Here is a 17,934-nt window from a genome sequence, read left to right as displayed (position 1 = left end):
ATCACTTACACTGGAAAAGGAGGGGATCTCAAAGCAGACAGTATGGACAAGAGGATTGACAACAGCAACCAAAAAATGTTTAAATGTATATATCCCAGGATTTCCTACACATGCATTTATTTGAGGCAGCCTGCCATGATTAAAACATCTGCCGCCACGTTCTGATGTTCTAATTTTGGAGCTGGACTGTTTATTAGGAGTGCTGTTGGAATACATATTCCATTCAGTTATACACTGCAACACACACACACACAGGCGGAGCAGCAGAACACTGAGTGCAGTAAAAGTGAAACTTAACCGCTCATTGCGTTGATCAGTTCTGATCAGCGCTACATCACATTTTGTTGCTCTGATTGGTTGAACGTCTATCCATCTGCATCCAGAGGCATTTTGAGCTTTGGCCTGTGATAATGCACTTTGAAAATAAACTAAGAAATTCCAGACCAATTTGCAAATGGTGATGCCAGGCTAGATATGTTAGTTCTATTTTGAGATAGACTTTAAAAAAAAATGTGATCCTTTCCTAGTATGAGTACAGAGCTCTGAATATGTAAAATTAGATGATTATGAATGGAATTTAAATGTTGCACAACCAAAGCTAACAAAGACAGTCACAGTATATAAATTAAACTAGATAAATATAAAGAGCAGCTAAAACATTCCATGCAGGTAATGGATTTGTCCAAAAAAGCTAATGGTAATCTATATTGCTTTAATTGCCAACAAATCCCTTGTAAAGAAATAAATAAACTGTGACTTTTTACACAAAGAAGTGTTGTCTGTGTAGTCGTAGACCTCCATTATTGTCCAAAAACACATCCGTGATCCACATCTTTAAACTGTGTGACATGTTCCTTATTTTAAGTCTAACATAAACCGCCCTGCTGCTAAATACACACAAGGGCACCAATTATGCTATTTACTCCTGTTTGAGTAATGTCTGCTAAAAATTACACTGCCCAAAAATGACTTGGCTTTTTTCATAATATAACAATATATTTTTGTCGTGATTTAGATGCCACAGACAGAACAGTGAAGTCAGAGAGCAGACAATAAGAACAATATTGAATAATTATCCCTTGAAGACACTGTATTTTACATTTATATGCATTTTTAAGACTGTTCTTTGTCTATCTGTGTGCAGATCTCACCGATAATCCCGCTGTCCCTGCTCTCCAGTGTCGAGGTGGGACTGGTGACAGAGCCGTAGGCGCAGTCCTTGTTGCCGGCCTGGCCAGGCATGGCAGGAGGGAGGGTGGAGCAGGGGCTGCCTGCAGGGGGTGAGGCAGTGCTGCTGGTCAGGGTGGAGCACGGGCTGATCCTCTGGTTCTGGCCCTGGCACAGACACACACACAGACACATACACAATCTTTTAAAAGCTTTGTTTGGCTCCAACAACTCAATTAGTACACACTGGTATAAAAGGCAAAGTACAATGTTTGAACTTTTAATATCTGAGTCATATTCAGAGGAAAATGTCACTTCAATATTGCCGTTTTCAAAAGCTCAGCCCCCCTGCTGCCTTCATGTAGTCAGTCCTTCAAAGGATTTTCTCTCCCACACGCATGCAAACACATATCTTAATACATAATAATTTCTAGCATTTTCCTAAAATATAGGTTTGAAAGAGCTCCACAAATGAGATAATGCCACACTGCTTAAAAATACACACTCACAATATCTTCACATACACAAACACGCCCAACAAATATTCGTTCCAGAAAGTTAACAAATAGCTTGTGTAACACCTCCAATCACTTTATAAATGTACCTCACAGCACAACTTACTGCAGTTTAGGAGCATGGCAAGAAGAAAACAAACTTTGGAGAGGTAGTATACACATCAGGGACGTAACCAGTAACATCTAAATGCAGGAAAACAGCAATTTCCCCTTTTTAGAAACAAAGGGAGTGGCATTTCCAAAATCAGATTCTGCACAGTCCCATGGCACACGTGAGGCTGTATACTGCAGCTCTTTGTAAACATGTTGTTGTGTGATAGAAGTTTGAACACTAATATAACTTTAAATTATAATCTGGATAAAGCTCAATACAACACATAATTTGTTGAAAATTATTTGTCAAGACAGGGTTCAAATGAAGACTTTTAGACTTTGTTGACACCAGCAGGAATTAAATTTAAGACCTGTTTTACAATGGCAAGTCAACATATATAAATATAAATTTCTTAAGGTGAGGGACAATTTTGCCAAAATGTTTATTGTAACATAAAACATTTTTTGTCTTGTGTTGAGGACGAGAGTAGAACAGAACTGGGAAATAACTGATGAATGTTCACCCTCTGTCTGAGAAGACCCCCCTCCTGAAAAAGCCCAGTCTGCTCTGATACATCAGTGTTGACGGGTTGTCTGTATCCCTGCGTCTCTGCAATTTTATTTTAGCCAGGGAATGGCTGTAATGGAGAATAGCGGCACTTTTTACTGTCCTAAATTACCAGTGAAAGCTTTTAAACACAACTAGACATGCTCCAGCAGGAATATGATCCAAAATCAGGGAGAAAATGACACTATCAGCAACCAAGATCATGTTTTCCTAATGTTAGCATGTAGCTACATGTACGTTAGCAGTGTACATGCAGCTGAGGATTGACTTTAACGGAAAATAGTGGCACTTTTTACTGTCAAAAATGACTAGTTAAAGCTTTAGAACACAACTAGACATGTTTAAGCAGGAATATGATCGGAAAACAGGGAGAAAATTACAACATCAGCAACCAAGATCACATTTTTCTGACATTAGCATGTAGCTACATGTATGCTAGCAGTGTGCTTGCAGCCGAGGAGTGACTGTAACGGGAAATAGCGGCACTTGTTACTGTGAAAAATGTTTAGTAAAGGCTTCTAAACATGACAGGACATGTTCCAGCAGGAATATGATCCAACATCAGGGAGAAAATTACAACATCAGCAACCAAGATCACATTTTTCTGACATTAGCATGTAGCTACACGTTAGCAGTGTGCTTGCAGTCGAGGAATGACTGTAACGGAAAATAGCGGCACTTGTTACCGTGAAAAATCACTAGTAAAAGCTTCTAAACACAACTGGACATGTTCCAGCAGAAATATGATCAGAAACTGAGGAAGAATTAGCAATTTGATTTACTAAAAGATCACAATCCCCTGAAATTAGCATGTAGCTACACGTACGTTAACAGCTGAGGAATGACTTTAATTAGGAAAAGCAGCAATTTTTACTGGAAAAAATATCACAAATAAAAGCATCTATACACAATCAAACATCTTTCAGCAGGAATATATAAGATATGGAATGGAAGCCACCAAGTTAACATGTTTCACTGATGTAAGCATGTAGCTACATATACGTTAACAGTGTATTTGCTGGTGAGGAATGACTGTAATTAAGAATAGCAGCACTTTTTACCTTAAAAAATCACCAATAAAAGTGTCTAAACACAACCAGCATATTCCAGAAGGGTTGTATGGAATGGAAGAGAAATGTACAACATTGGCCACCAAGTTAACGCGTAACACTGACATTAGCATGTAGCTACATGTAGCTAGTGAAGGCTAAGTCAAGTCAGCTCACAAGGACTAGTCAGATACGCTGAACTCATTTTTGGAAACTTTGGCCACGTTCAACATTGTAAAATATGTAAAAGCATAACAGGTCCCTTTTAAGACTTTTGAAATATTGATTTAAGACATTTTAATACCTATAAAGACCTTAAATTTAGATTAATTAATTGAATGCCTTTAAAGTCTTTTTAAATGATCCATGGGAACCCTGCAAGAGGAGAATATATCTTACCCTCACAGACACACTTATTTCATGCATATTTTTATCCTCATTGCCATGACAACAATTAAGTTGGGAAAAAAAAACAAAAAAAAAAAAAACACTGACACTGAAATTCCACACACACACTGAATATATATTTTCTTTCCAGTCCTAGCATTGTTTTGGCACCCTGCAGTGACCCTCTTCTGCGTCGGCTCAGGTTAGGAGACAAGCGACCACAGGGGACAAAAAACACTCTGCTGCATCTAATCTGCTGTTGCGAACACCCACAGATGCACTCTCACACATATAAATACACATACCTAAAAGACACACGCATGCAGCATCCACGGATTTGCAGAGGCGCAAGAAAAGCAGGGATGCCAAGTGATTAAGTGTGTGTATCAGACACTGAAAAAACACAAACACATGGAGATCTCTCCTTAACGGTGCCGCTGATGAGTTCAGGTCAACGCTGGGGTGAACACAGAGAGAACAGGAGGGGTGAAGTGGTGCTCAGGGCTAAATCTAGTTTGTTTAATCTGCAGGAAGAAGACTGAAGGGACAGTACACACACCCACACACGTACTCAGTTGGGAGACGGGGCTGCAGCTAACGATTATTTTCATTATTGATTAATCTGTCAATTATCTGCTGACAAGCTCCTCAGGCTGTGGCTCAGAAGATAGATCAGGGGGTCAATTAATTGTAGGGTTGGCGGTTTGATCCTCTGGTCCACTTGTTGAAAGAGTCCTTGAGCAAGACACTGATCCCCAATTGCTCACACTAGCCAAGACAGCACGACTCCACCGCCAATTCTGTGTGTGGGTGGGTAAATGAGACACGTTAGAGAGCTTTGGTACATAAAGCCGTAATTAACTGCAGCCCATTTAACATTATTTTTGTGAATAATTCTGATTAATGAATTAATTATTTTGTCTTCAGCTTGTTTATTTCATTTTACCAACAGTCCAAAGCCCAAATATAGTTAAATTACTATTATATACAACAAAATCTAGAAGCTAGAGGCAGTGAATGTTTTACAGTTTTGCTTGATAAATGAAGAAACAATGTGAGTTGGCGTCTACGGCCATGAGAGTGGCTCTGTGAGCTAAATGCTAATGTAAGCATGCTAATATGCTCACAATGACAATGCTAAAAATTTAGCTTGTATCATTTTTACTACGCTCATCAAGTTATTTTAGCATGTCAGCATGCTAATAAACAAAGTACAGCTGAGGCTGATGGGCATGTTTTGCAGGTGTTAGGTCACCAAAGTACTGAACACGTTAAAATTTCGACCAAATGGCGGTGCTACATTAAAAGTCAAAGGATCACCAAAGTGATTACAATTAATCCTCTGGGGAACATGAATGTCTAAACCAAATTTCATGACAGTCCATCCAATAGTTGTCAAAACACTTTGCTTAAAACCACAAATATCAACCTCACTGGGGGGCGAGAGGAAAAGCCAGACGATCATCAAAGGTATTAAAAGTCATTCTCTGGGGAACATGAATGTCTAAACAAGCTTTCATAACAGTCCATTAAAACCTCAGCCATAAATTCTGCTTTACAAACATCACTGAGGTCATAAAATTAGTGACGGCGTTGAACTGGACTGTATTATACTGACAAGTGTTTCTAATTTTTTTTCCGATCAGATTTAGAAACATAAGGGTGAAAGAATATTAAAAACACATTTCAAGATAATGCACACCAGCACAATGCCACCTCTGGCTATGACGTCAGAAATAAACATACAAAGGGCTGTACTGAACCTCCTTTGTTTAACATGATGAGCTTTGATTTGAATAAAGTGATCCATCACATTAAATGAGTTAGTTTTTTAATGAAACCAACTATTCTTTAATGGACAAATGTAATTAATGGTGCTGTTAATTAATTAATACAGGTGCATGCCTCCCTGTGTGTTTTTTAGCCACATGAAAATGTTGATTTTGAAAGATTAAACGTCAACAAATATGGATTGGAGCTGAATATTTCATTAGATACAAACATGTTGTCATTTTTCAAACTGATTTCATTGACTTTTTTTCAATACATTTTAGCTTTTGGACTTTACAGTGCTCTGGAGTTATTAGAAATGTTTGAATCGAAACGAGTCACAAACAGTCCTCATGCAACTGCCGCTGGAATCCAATTCTACAGATAGTATAATACTATTAATGTTAGTGTAGCCTAATTTTTCTCTGCAACTGCGCAGAAATACAGGGTGTAAACAGAATGAATTGTGCAAAAACACAACAACAAAAAAATCTGCACAGCGTTCGAATATCTGAATGTCAAAGCTATGAATGAAGCTTCAAAGCTCAGAGCGATTCAGTACAGCCCTGAACATACAGCTGAATCAACACCACTCTGACAAAACACAAAACAAAAACTGTCCAGTAGAAATTGAGGACTGGATTGTATAGGTGTGCCTTAAAAGTCAAGTGTGTGTTGCACAGTAGTACTGCTTTAATAGTTGAAATATAAACTGTGACATCTGTTAACTATTCAACACACTGTCCATGACGGCACACAGCCTCTAGCCTCTGCTGAGTGTGTATGTGTGTGTGTGTGTGACTGATGGAGGCACTCCTTCAGACGCCGCTGCCCTCTGCTCTCACCATGGACAGGATCTTGACCCCACAGCAAACAAACAAACACACAGCGACACCACAGCTCTATCCGCTGGGCTAACGAACCTCCCCTAGTGCAGGCGTGACCTAAAACACTGCGCGAGGATTGGATTGAACTCGGGAGCATTGCATCTATTCGGGGAGCTTGAGCACGAGAGTATGAAAGGCAATTAACTGCGCTCTCTGTGTGTGAGTTAAGGTCACCTTGTTCCGTCAGCTTGTGAGGTCTCGCAGAAGACACACCAGCTATTGTAGGAATTCAACTGTGTCAAATGGAAGATGGTAGTTTGGTGTTTTACAGAAAAGTAAAGCAAAGTAAACCCTCAGCTCATACTCATATCTCCCTGGCTTCAGCTTTAATTAACTATAGTATGAAAAAGTCACTAACTGTGTTGTTGGAGATGCACTAATTGTGAAATTCTGGGCCAATACCAATGTTTAAAATACAATTTTGGCGAATTGCTGATACAGATAGTGATCATTTTTGCTGTTGATTTTGTTTTTGCTGTTGTTTATTTCCCCTTTTGTGCCACGAAAACAAATAAATCTTCATTATAAAGAATAACAGAACTGATTAAAAGACATTCAGCCCTTTATAACACTACTTTTTTCCACTCCAGAAAACTTTAAATGCTTGATTTCCTGCTTTCTGATGAATTTCTGTGCACTAATTTGTGCATTTTCTTATGTGCTAATAGGCTGATGGCAGTCAACAAGGCGAATATTGTCCCATACTGATGTTCAGCCCATAAATTGGTGCATGACAAACATTAAGACAGACTTTCAGCATCACCGATGAGTTAGCAGCATCCTGCAAATATCCAGATTACATGTGTGAACCTACTGTATTACTGTAATGTGTGCTCTCCACTGAAAGCCACTAAATCCCAAGCAAATTAGAAAAATTACAACAAAGCCCACTCAGCTAATCTGCTAATCGACGGTGTCTCGAAGCAATCTTTGTCTTTTTTTTTTTTTTTTTGTGGTTAATGAATCAAACAAGCTGCAATCCGGAGAACAGTATTTGGGGCAGATATCTAAAATAATAAGTTTGTACTGTGTGCACGATGCAGCGGGGTGCTAGTGTGAGTCACGTCTCTAAAAAGAGCCGCTTGAATAAACCTCTCTCAATTTATACACCCCCACTGCTACAGCAGCGCTCACATCAAGCACAGGCAGTCCATCAGTCTAATCGCTTATCCACACTGCTTTAGTGCAAACCCATACCTAGGCCCGCTTTGAACACTTCAGCAACAGGTTCGCTCCCCCTTTCCCCCCCTCCTCATTTCTCCGTCACTCTCTCTCTCTCTCTATCCGCCGCCACTGTTTTCTTCCCTCGCTTTGGAAAATTCAAACCTGTCAAATCAGGTTTAGGAAAAGAAATGAGGGCATCTGCTGCAGAGCTTAGAGCAGGCCCGTTGTGCCAAGAGTTGTTTGTTGCACAACTGCCAAATTCACAAATTGAAAGGTTACGGTGCAGGAGAGAAACCTTGAACCTGCTGCATGTCAACTCAAGAAACTTGCTCTCAATAATTGCAAAGTTTACGGCACGCTGGGAAATAAATACTTAAGAGTATTTGTTATATAAAAATCTAATTAGACAGGGAGATCGTATCTGATGCTTGATAGAGAGGCACTAATAAATTCTGAGTCTGTGGCGTCTGAGGGCAATTTAGAGCAAAGCCTTTTGATCTGGCTACCCTGACATCCAAAGATCTGTCAAAACCGCATGTGAACATGGATATTATGAAGATAAATGTCAAAACAGATCGAATCAGACGATGGCGTGTTTGTTCAAGTTCCAGAGCACGACCTCTCACGATAGAAATGTGTCAGAATCACATACACAGTAAGACAATTAGATTTGGATAAACCACAATAATAGCGTGAAGGGTGATAAAAAACTAAAGCGTGTTTTTTGGCGCCAATTGTATTGAGTGTGCGTCTGGTGACATAATGAGATTTGAATGCAATGTTGTGAGAGAAAGTAAAACATTTTCCGTCATTCAGTCTGTAGGTTTTTGTCAACAAGAGTGAAACTCCTTGAGAAAATAGAGTTGTAACTTTCTCTCAAAGAAATCCAGGCAAAGAGAGGTCTTTCAGGAACGTCCTCAAGGCAAATTTGATTATGAAAAAACATGACTAGGTTAAACACACTGTAATTTGAAGACAGGAAGTGGCGACAAATACTCAGTCACTGACTTCATTGTTTCAGCGCTGGCCCCAGTGTTGCAGTCCAGCCCAAAAACTCATGTAGATACATGTTAATATGAAGAACACACTTAGATACAGTCACACAGCAGAAGGGACCTGCCTTCTCTAAAGCTGTACCCGCTGATGATTTAACAAAAATCTGCACTCTTCAGCTCTGATCGGTGATGGAGTCCCCACATTACTGATGGAGGTTGCGCAAACATCCTACCGACACTGATTACAAAAAGGAGAATATTGTTAAAACGGTGGCAGCAACTGTGCTGACATCTAACCTGTAACAGTAAATAACATTTCAACTGCAGCTTGCTAGTTAGCTAGCTAGCTTGCTAATTCCCCTATGACTTTAAGCTAACGTTACAGTGGTCACAGAAATGAGACAAACCTAATTATCACTGATCTGACGACAGCAATGTGCCTTCCTACGCTGTGACAAGAGTGTGTGGATGAAGTATTGTTATTATATTTTACTCATGTAGCAGCTAGCTTGTTGGCTAGCTAGCTTGCTAATTCCAACATGCTATCATGCCACACCAGGGCCCCAGGAAGTGCACCAGGCTTTGAAGCCAATGTTCGTAGTAGTGGCCACACAGTATAATTACCAGGCTACCATGACAGGTGCTCAGCCTTGCAGCAAATTTTTCCCAGTGGCAACTCGTGGTATTGCAGCGAAATAATCCACTGTGGCCAAGAAGCATTTTCCCCATTGACCACCATTATAGAAGAGACATCTGTACAGCTGTTGACAGGACACCTCAAACTGCAATCAAGGTCAGTTATGACTCTTTCTATTCTGAATTTTTTATCCATGGAAATTCTATATTTGTAAAACTTTCCCCGAGCAGAGAAAACTTAAAAATCTGTGACATCATTACAATGTAAAGTCAATGAGCCGAACGGTATGTCCAGTAGGAGATACACTACTGCATGTAGTAAGTGGGCCGCATTCACGCAAGTAAACCTGGAAGATAGAAACGTTTATGGCGTATGCGCCAAAAAGACTTATAGAGACGTCTATAAATCAGTGGATACATTTTTGTGAGCATCACAACCTCGCAAAATAACTCGTTCCGCTATCAGAATTTGATCCATTCAGTTCAGTAACATTTCTAAAGCCTAGAAGAGCCGCATAATAAAATAACTTCATCCTAGTTCAAGTTAGTAGAGTGCTAAACTGCAAGTCAGCTGTTTGGCTAGCAGAGGTTAGCGGCTTGGCTGCACTCGTCCAAGCTCGACCGCCGCAAGTCTCCAGTGCACTTGCTCTATTGGCGGAAGTAGTGCCAATCATCCCTGGATTATCCAGGTAATTTTATACGCGGCAGATGAACCATTTTGGCTTCCAGCACCACTGAGCAGTTCTCATAGGAATGAATGGGGCTCCGTATTGTATCCAGTTGTCTTAATACATCCATATGAATTCAGTGAAACAGGACTGCCAGCACCTTTTCATTTCAAAAGAGCAACGGCCAATAGGGAAACACCAACCCTCATGTCATCAGTCACTCCGACCAATGGTGTAGCTTCATCACTCACACACTCAGGGACAGACTGTAGCGTTTAAAGGGCTGTTCTCACATGCTGTGGTCTATCCAAAAAAAAATAAAGTTCAGTGAGACCCTTACCTGTCTCGCCTCGGGTTCCTCCATGCTGTACTGGGTACCGGCTGGCCCCTCGCTCACTTTGTCTCCCAGAAGGAAACCCAGGCGCGTCATCAATGTGTTGGCTGCCTCATCCACCGACGGAGGGGGGCCCAGCTCCTGGCTTGACTCCCCTGCGGAGGCAGAAAGACGAGAGGAGGGAGGAGGTGGAGGGAGAGGGGGTGGGGGTGAGGAAGACATTGCGGGGGAGAGAGATACAGAGAGAGGAGGGAGAAAGAAAGAACGAATGTGTGTCAGTGGTGGGTAGGAGCAGAACAGCAGCTTGTTTTTAAGCACACACACACAAAAAAGGCTTCACGTCCGCCACCTCTTTACCTAGAAACCCTGAACACACAGCGGATCTCGCTTTGCATAAACCACAGCAGCGATACCCGGATACAGGACACACAGCACCTGCGCTCAGGACAACGACATGAGACACTCTACCTGAGTTTCCCTGTGGCTCAGAGCTGTGCATTACCGGCACATTCCTCCACAGCTGGACATCTTTGCTGAAGTGTCTTCTTACATAAACTTAAAAATCCACTCAGCCACAACTACAGGAATCCTTGTTTACAAAAAAAAAAAAAACATTCCACACTGACTCGCACAAGCCCTCCACACTGACGACAGCTCCTTCCGCACCGCTCATCACCACTGCAGCTCGTGTGACGTAATGAGATACGCCCTTCACCTGTGTCTGTGTGTGTGTGTGTGTGAGAGAGAGATAAAGAGAGCGACGGTGTGTGACTTTTCAAAACAAAGTGGGTGTGTATCCACCTCTCTATCCTGTTTACACAGCTCTAAAGAGAGAAAAGAAAACACCAGCCTGCGTGATGATCAGATGATCAAAAACCACAAACACACACACACACACACACACACACACACACACACACACACACACACACACACAAACACAAACACCAACACACACTGAGAGATTTCAGTTGCCAACTTTGCAACGCGACCCGAGAAAAAATCCCTTAATGACCTCATCTTGTAGCCCTGTTGCCTGGTTACTCTCCACCCATAACAAGCCCTCGTTGGTGGTGTCATATTTTTTAATAACACCTGGCTATCATGCCCAAGAGGTGCCTACTATATCAATTTCAATTCACTTTATTTACTGGAGTGTCACTCTCAGAGCTGAAGCTTTCACTAATTACTCACCCTGCTGGTTGTAAAAAAAAGGCAGAGTAACTAGTGGCTGAATTCAAACAGCTGTAATTGGATGTATAAGCCTGAGAATTGGCCCAGACATTAATGACACTGAAGCCAACAGCATGAGATGGCCGGTGTTTAAATAAACAGCAGTGAGACAGAGCAGCAGGGCCAGTTCTCCCTCTCTGCTCCACTCCTCGCTCGTTTTCCTGCAGGGCAGGTCGGACCAGACTGGCAGGTAGCTACACGGAGTCCTGACTGACGACCATTAGAGAGTCCCAGCCGCCACGCCACCTCTCTGAAGACAGACAGCTCGTCTAAAAAGCCCGTGGCCTCTCACTCGTCTGTTCAAAGACCTACAGACAGACAGGCAATCTTAAGCCCGGGCTCCCCTCTCCATTCGCTCATGGATGGACAGGCAGGGCACTGTCAGGATCCTCATTAGATTGACTCCAAGTCTTTCTGAGCGAGTGAGGAAGACTGACACCCTCTGAGGGAGGGAGAAAAACCTTTGAGGCACAATATGTTGCAGAGCCACAATGAAAAAACACAAGGGCTCACCACAAATGCTTCAAAGCTTTGACCAGTTGCCATGGTAATAGGCGTCCAAATCATTATTCAAAGGGTATAAATGAATATATATATGGTAAATGAGAAATGAACTGCACTTGTATAGCGCCTTTCTAGGCTTCTGACCACTCAAGGCGCTTTTACACTACGTCACATTCACCCATTCACACACTGGTGGCCAAGGCTACCATACATGGTGCATTCACACACACTGACACACCGATGGAACAGCCATTGGGGATCAGTATGTTGCCCAAGGGAATTTCGACATGCAGACTGGAGGAGCCAGGGTTTGAACCACCAATATTCCGATTGGTGGATGACCTGCTCTACCTCTGAGCCCCATATACAGTAATCCAACTATGTTCATCATGCATCAACATTAATTACTGTAAGTTATTCTCAGACAAAGACATTTAAATTTACTGACAGTTTTGTGACTTCAACTTGCTTTCATCTAATGTTCGTCACCAGCAGTCCAGCACTATCTAAACTGGGACAGTTTGACCATGTGTCAGGCATACAGACATGCAAGATGTCGAAAAATCAAGTGTCTGAAATCATAGCTATAGAAACATAGATACCTAATTTGCTGCTGGATCATGCGTCAACATCGCCGCCATTTTGCAAAAAGCAAGACTTGCCTTTAAACAAATGCAAGTAATCAGGGGAGCTACTATTTTCCAGGATAAAGCACTGTAACATTTACATTTCTCAACCAACTGCAATGACACATTTTATATGAATGGGTTTTTTTTATCTTTCCATCCATCCATCTTTCCTTTCTATCTCCAGTTCAAGAGTTTATGGATATTTAGACTACAATCACTGCTGGGCGCTCAATAAAGTGTGTGTTAGGTTTAACTGAATTTCTTACTTGGTGGAAAATAATTCATTGTAATAAGGAACTGTAAAAACTCACATTGTTAAGATGATGATGATTTAACATGCTTATTTTCCCTATATAATATAATTTAATGTGGAAGTTGACGACTTTACAACCAACTACTGTGCTAGCTAGCTAACGTTGTCTGCTTACCAACTTCTTTAACATATCAAAATATAGTAACTACTGCTCATTTTAGAAAGGCCACGTGTTCTTTGTTTATGTAATATAACGGGGGTTAGATTGGGTCCTGTCTGCCACCAGTCACGACCCTTGGAAACTGAAGGCTCGCTAACATTAGCATGCTAGCAATGCTAACCATCTCTGGCCACCAGGAACATATATCTATAATCCACTGTCTGTTTTCTCGCAGTGACATTTCTAAAATGAGCAGTGGTGAAAGTTACTACATTGAAAAGTTGTCTAGGTTCATATTAAATCACATTACATAGGGACGTCTCCATAGAACCAAAGAAAATAAACCAAATCCATGCTTGATGTAAGCCAACGTACAGTAAGCATACACTCCACTCTTGAGTGGCCTCAACATCAAGATTCTAACTGGAGACAAAACCACATGTAGATCATAAAACCTCAAATATAAAAACAACTCACTGAAATCAGTTGGGGAAATATAAATCTTAAAGTGCTTTTTAAGCCGAAAAAATGACAATCCCCTGTTACCTGCATTATGTACAGGTAAGTGTTGCTTCGTCCAGTGTGGCAGCAACGTTGATGTGTTGCTGCAACAGGCTGACAGTCAATTAGTTTCAAAAATTTGCAAAGCTACCCCCCAAAAAGTTGTGCCACATTTACCAAAGGAAACTAGCATATCCAAAATCTACATAGAGCTTGGCAAATCACCTGAACACTGCAAGTAACAGCTTAGCCGTCTTCTCTTTCTCTAGCTAATATGGCTTATGTTGCTAACATGCTAACAAAGTGGCTAACTGGCAGGTTATTTCAGGTGAACTGATTGAAAACTGTCCCCCATTAATCCACTCCTACCCCCACCACCACCACCACCATGCTGAAGCTTTGATTAATCATGGATATTTCTCAGTGAAGCTTTAATGCCCAAAAACTGGTTTTCAGGACAGCTTCAAAAACCACACAGACGCAGCCAATAATGAGGTAATCAGAGCACACATTAGGTCCAAAACAGCTAATTACCTACAAGGCTTGATGAGATGGATATAGCGGCTCGGTAATGCAGATGGATACACTTTATATGGAGGCGAATACATTTACAAGGGCCTCCAAGGTCACCGAATCCCCGAGCATCCCTTGAGGAAGAGCTCTGAACGCAGTAATGGAGAAGATGTAGGTAGATGGAATTACGGTTCCACCTCCTAACAGCTAATATCACAGGGGATGACTGAGCCTTCAGGAGGAGAAAATTGCAGGCGAACAGAAGCACAAACATCCACTGGCTGTTGTATATGCGTTCTGCATGTGTTGCCTGCAGTGCCCGTGTGTCTGGACATGGAGGCAGTGAAGGCTTCCCAGTTGACAGACTGGTCGTAGTAAGCAGTGAATACATTAGCACTGATTAGTCAACTGCTCTGGGGGGGGGGGGGGTTGCGGCCGTGACCGTGATCAAACAGGGGCTCTGTCTGTCTGTCTGTCTGTCTGTCTGAGTGACCTTTCCAGTCATCTCTTTGTTTACCTCTCTGTTAAGTTCCCATCTTTTCTGTTCCCTTTCCTTTATTTTTTTGTTTAGGTCCTTACAACGGCATCTCTGTCGCAGCCAGCTGTTGGACAACCCTGTGCAGGGGCGAGCCGTCTGTGCTTCTTTTGATGTGGGAGCAAAATCTCTAATCTGGACGCCGGAGCCCACAGTAACTCCCTTGAGCTAAACATAGGCTGTTGTATCCTTACGCACTCCAAAAAAAAGCCCACAATGGACACAAACACACGACGAACCCAGTGGTTTGGGCATCTGTTATCCCGGAGCTGTCAAATAAAATCAAAATCTGAATGTTTGATAAACCAAAGACACAAAAATGTGAAATCACAGCACTTTCACATCACGTTTTCAAACATTCCTCTCGATGTAACGAACTCTGATGAGCTACTACCAAAGGGGACACATACATTAGCATAATGCAGGGGTTGTAGCGAGTTCTTTCTCTTTATAGCGCTTTTGTTCTTAAAATACACCTCTGAATCGCTTCAAAGCTACACGACAGCATCAAGATCCTAACACTCCCCTGAAGAGGAACTTCAGGCGGCTCTCATCACGGCGACACCACCAGATCCTTAATGATAAAATTTGAATACTGAAATAAAAAAAGGCATAAAACACATCTCTTATTTTGTTAAACCAACCCCCCCTCAACAGACACACACATATATAAAACACACACTCTCCTCTCCATTGGATTCCTGAGCTGCGAAGGAGACAGATGGTTGCCATAGCAACTATCTTTGCGCACAGCTAGGAATGTGTTTCTGTGCAAGCGCATCTGTTTCTCCCTGGCCGTCCACAGATCTGCCCTCACGCTCCGAGAGAGAGAGAAAGAGAAGGGAGAGAGGGAAGCATGTGTGCTGCAGGCGGGGGACTGGACAGGACGGCGAGATGGTATTAATAGGCCCGGGCTGCAGGTAAGATAGCACATACCATGTGGTGGCTCTTATTTCACCTACACCTGGACACTTTAACTTCCACCAAGGACAGGACCACAGAGAGCAAAGACTATACAGGTTCCCAAAAGTGACCTGAGAGTATTTTCAGATGCAAGGCTCGAAGAAGAGGTGACATGTAGATTAAAAGGAAAAAAATCAATTTGCAGAGCTAAACAAAATGAAGATTAATGATAGACTGGTAACACTGAACATACTGTTACAGAAAGATACGCACAGGCGAGCATATCATCCAGAAAGCAGTGACTAATCAGGAGATCAGAGGAGTGAATTTCACATTCCTCATGTGCACAGTGGTGATCTTATCTACGCAACAACATTTAGAGGTTTATACATGAAAGCATGTTAGGACTCTGGGTTAGCAGCGGGTGATATGATGATATCAGGGTTTAGGCTAGACTCTTTTTTTTTTTTTTTTTGTCTGACGGCCAATATGGCTGTTTATATTCCAGGGTTTGGTCATACAGAACACTATGGACATATGGCCGTATAATAGCCTACCATTAAGAAGCGATAACACACTTGAAATTAAAATAACTTGAAAATAAGCTAAGTGAAGAAGTGGTGAACAGAGAGACTTATCAGAGGTTGAGTAGCAAAAGCAAAGGAGGAAAAGGACTCAGTGCGATAAGTATCACTGTAACCACCAAGCCAACTATCCACCATTTGGCTCGCCATGGTGGAGTGAAGCCTATCTCCGCTCTGCTCTACCAGGAGACCCACGGTGTGTTGGAGGTCTCCCTGGAGAACGAGATCCCTGATGCTATCACCTAACTACACAGAGAAGGCTAAGAGGGAGACCGTGACTGCAGTGGATGTGGCGTATGCTCTGGAGAGGCAATCTGTACAGCTTCGGTAGATGAAACGATCCCAAAATCTGGTCTGCATAATTAAGATTATATTTAAGTTGTCTTGGCAAAAAGCTATTATTTAAGCTTTATTGACTATTTAATGATGATATGTCAGGCATCCATTTTTTTTAGAATAAATAGTAAATGGTAAAAAGCTTTTCTAGTCCTCTGACTAGCCATTGGGAGCAATTTGGGGTTCAGCATCTTGCCCAAGGAAACATCGACAAGCGGGCTGGAGGAGCCGGGAACTGCTGATCTTTGGATTAGTGGACGACCCGCTCTACCTTTTGAGCTACAGCCGCCCCGAATAACCAAAAATACACATTTTTGTCTTAATATTTCATCCCTAAACAATTTCTTAATTGTTTTTCCAAAATGTGTTACAGTAACGGCCCCAACTTTTAAATCCTTTGGCACTTTAAGGCACATTTTGTCTTTATCAAACTGTTTTCTTGTTGCATTTGGTACATTATAAACGGACAGTTCATCTATCAAAAATACATGAACACAAAACATTATATACAGATATATAATGCCTGTAATAATCCAAACACCTTGTTGTGAAGAGTTTCATGTCTGAACTATTTTATTTCTACCAAACTACACCCGACGACCGTACCACTGCACAGCAAACATATCTGCTCTGTCCGATCTTAAGGGGGGACATTTATATTTCAGATTTCTTGGTTTCATGATGACGTCTCCAGACTCGTTCTCTGTCTATGTAGATGGACAACTTGTTTCCATACAACCAATCAAATCAGACATATAAACAGCCTACAGATGTAATTTTGGTTTGTTCAGATGCAGATGTGGTTCTTAATCCTCGATATGCTGCTTCCAGACACACTGCCCATGGCTTGTGAGCTACAATACAAGTTTGTTCACTCTGTCACTTGCTCTCCTGTTGGGGCTCAGCCTGCCAGTCACTGTCAATCAAACACAGACATCGATAAAGACCTGTTTCTTTATCTTTCCTGTTTTTTCTTATGTCTGTCTTTCTTTCTTTCTTTCTTTCAATGGTAAAAACCTATGCAAAATAAATAAAAAATAACTGCAAAAAGAAATGAGGACCAACTCAACTCCACTCAAAGTCAAAGGTCCAGTCTGTAGGATTTAGAGAAAGTATAAAAATACATATGAATACTACATACAATTTTGCCAATAGGAGCCCCAAAATCCCACACACTGGACCTTTAAGTCAACTATAAATGGACAGTGCGATATAAAATTACACACACGTTAATAGAGGCTTTTATCCGTGGCACTCACACCTCGTCAGGGAAGTTACTGTAGGAAGGCTGAGCTCTAACATCATTAGAAAAGCCTTCACTGTGATAATATAAGGAGGACAGCTGCTGGTGAAATTTTACAAGCTATCTCGCAAAATATTCACAAACCATATTTATGAGACCACAAAGTTTCTTTGAGGCCATAAAAATCAGCTGATACCTGACTTCCTCTCAGGATCGCCAGACAGTGTCAGCAGCAGAGCGCTGACTGGCATGCGATCAGATGTTTAAGTCACTGCCCTGCTGCTGCTGCTGCTCATGCCAGGGAGCC

General features: G+C 41.6%; 1 protein-coding gene across 13 annotated transcripts in view; it reads right to left on the bottom strand.

Annotated features, from left to right (window-relative positions):
* Positions 1–17,934, bottom strand: part of tanc2b (tetratricopeptide repeat, ankyrin repeat and coiled-coil containing 2b) — a 253,724-nt gene that overhangs the window by 60,213 nt on the left and 175,577 nt on the right. For 12 of the 13 annotated variants that reach the window (XM_050059794.1, XM_050059793.1, XM_050059796.1 and 9 more), the window contains 2 exons: positions 10,240–10,388; positions 1,152–1,335 (listed from right to left, as the gene is read on the bottom strand). In XM_050059794.1, the coding sequence (XP_049915751.1) occupies positions 1,152–1,335; positions 10,240–10,388 (333 nt within the window). Of the gene's footprint in view, positions 1–1,151; positions 1,336–10,239; positions 10,389–10,701; positions 10,952–17,934 lie in introns of those variants that run through there. The other variant, XM_050059803.1, reaches the window with a different exon arrangement.

This window comes from Epinephelus moara, chromosome 13, assembly GCF_006386435.1.
Source record: "Epinephelus moara isolate mb chromosome 13, YSFRI_EMoa_1.0, whole genome shotgun sequence".
In the NCBI taxonomy this organism is placed as follows: Eukaryota; Metazoa; Chordata; class Actinopteri; order Perciformes; family Serranidae; genus Epinephelus; species Epinephelus moara.
This window is presented reverse-complemented; position numbering and strand designations above follow the sequence as displayed.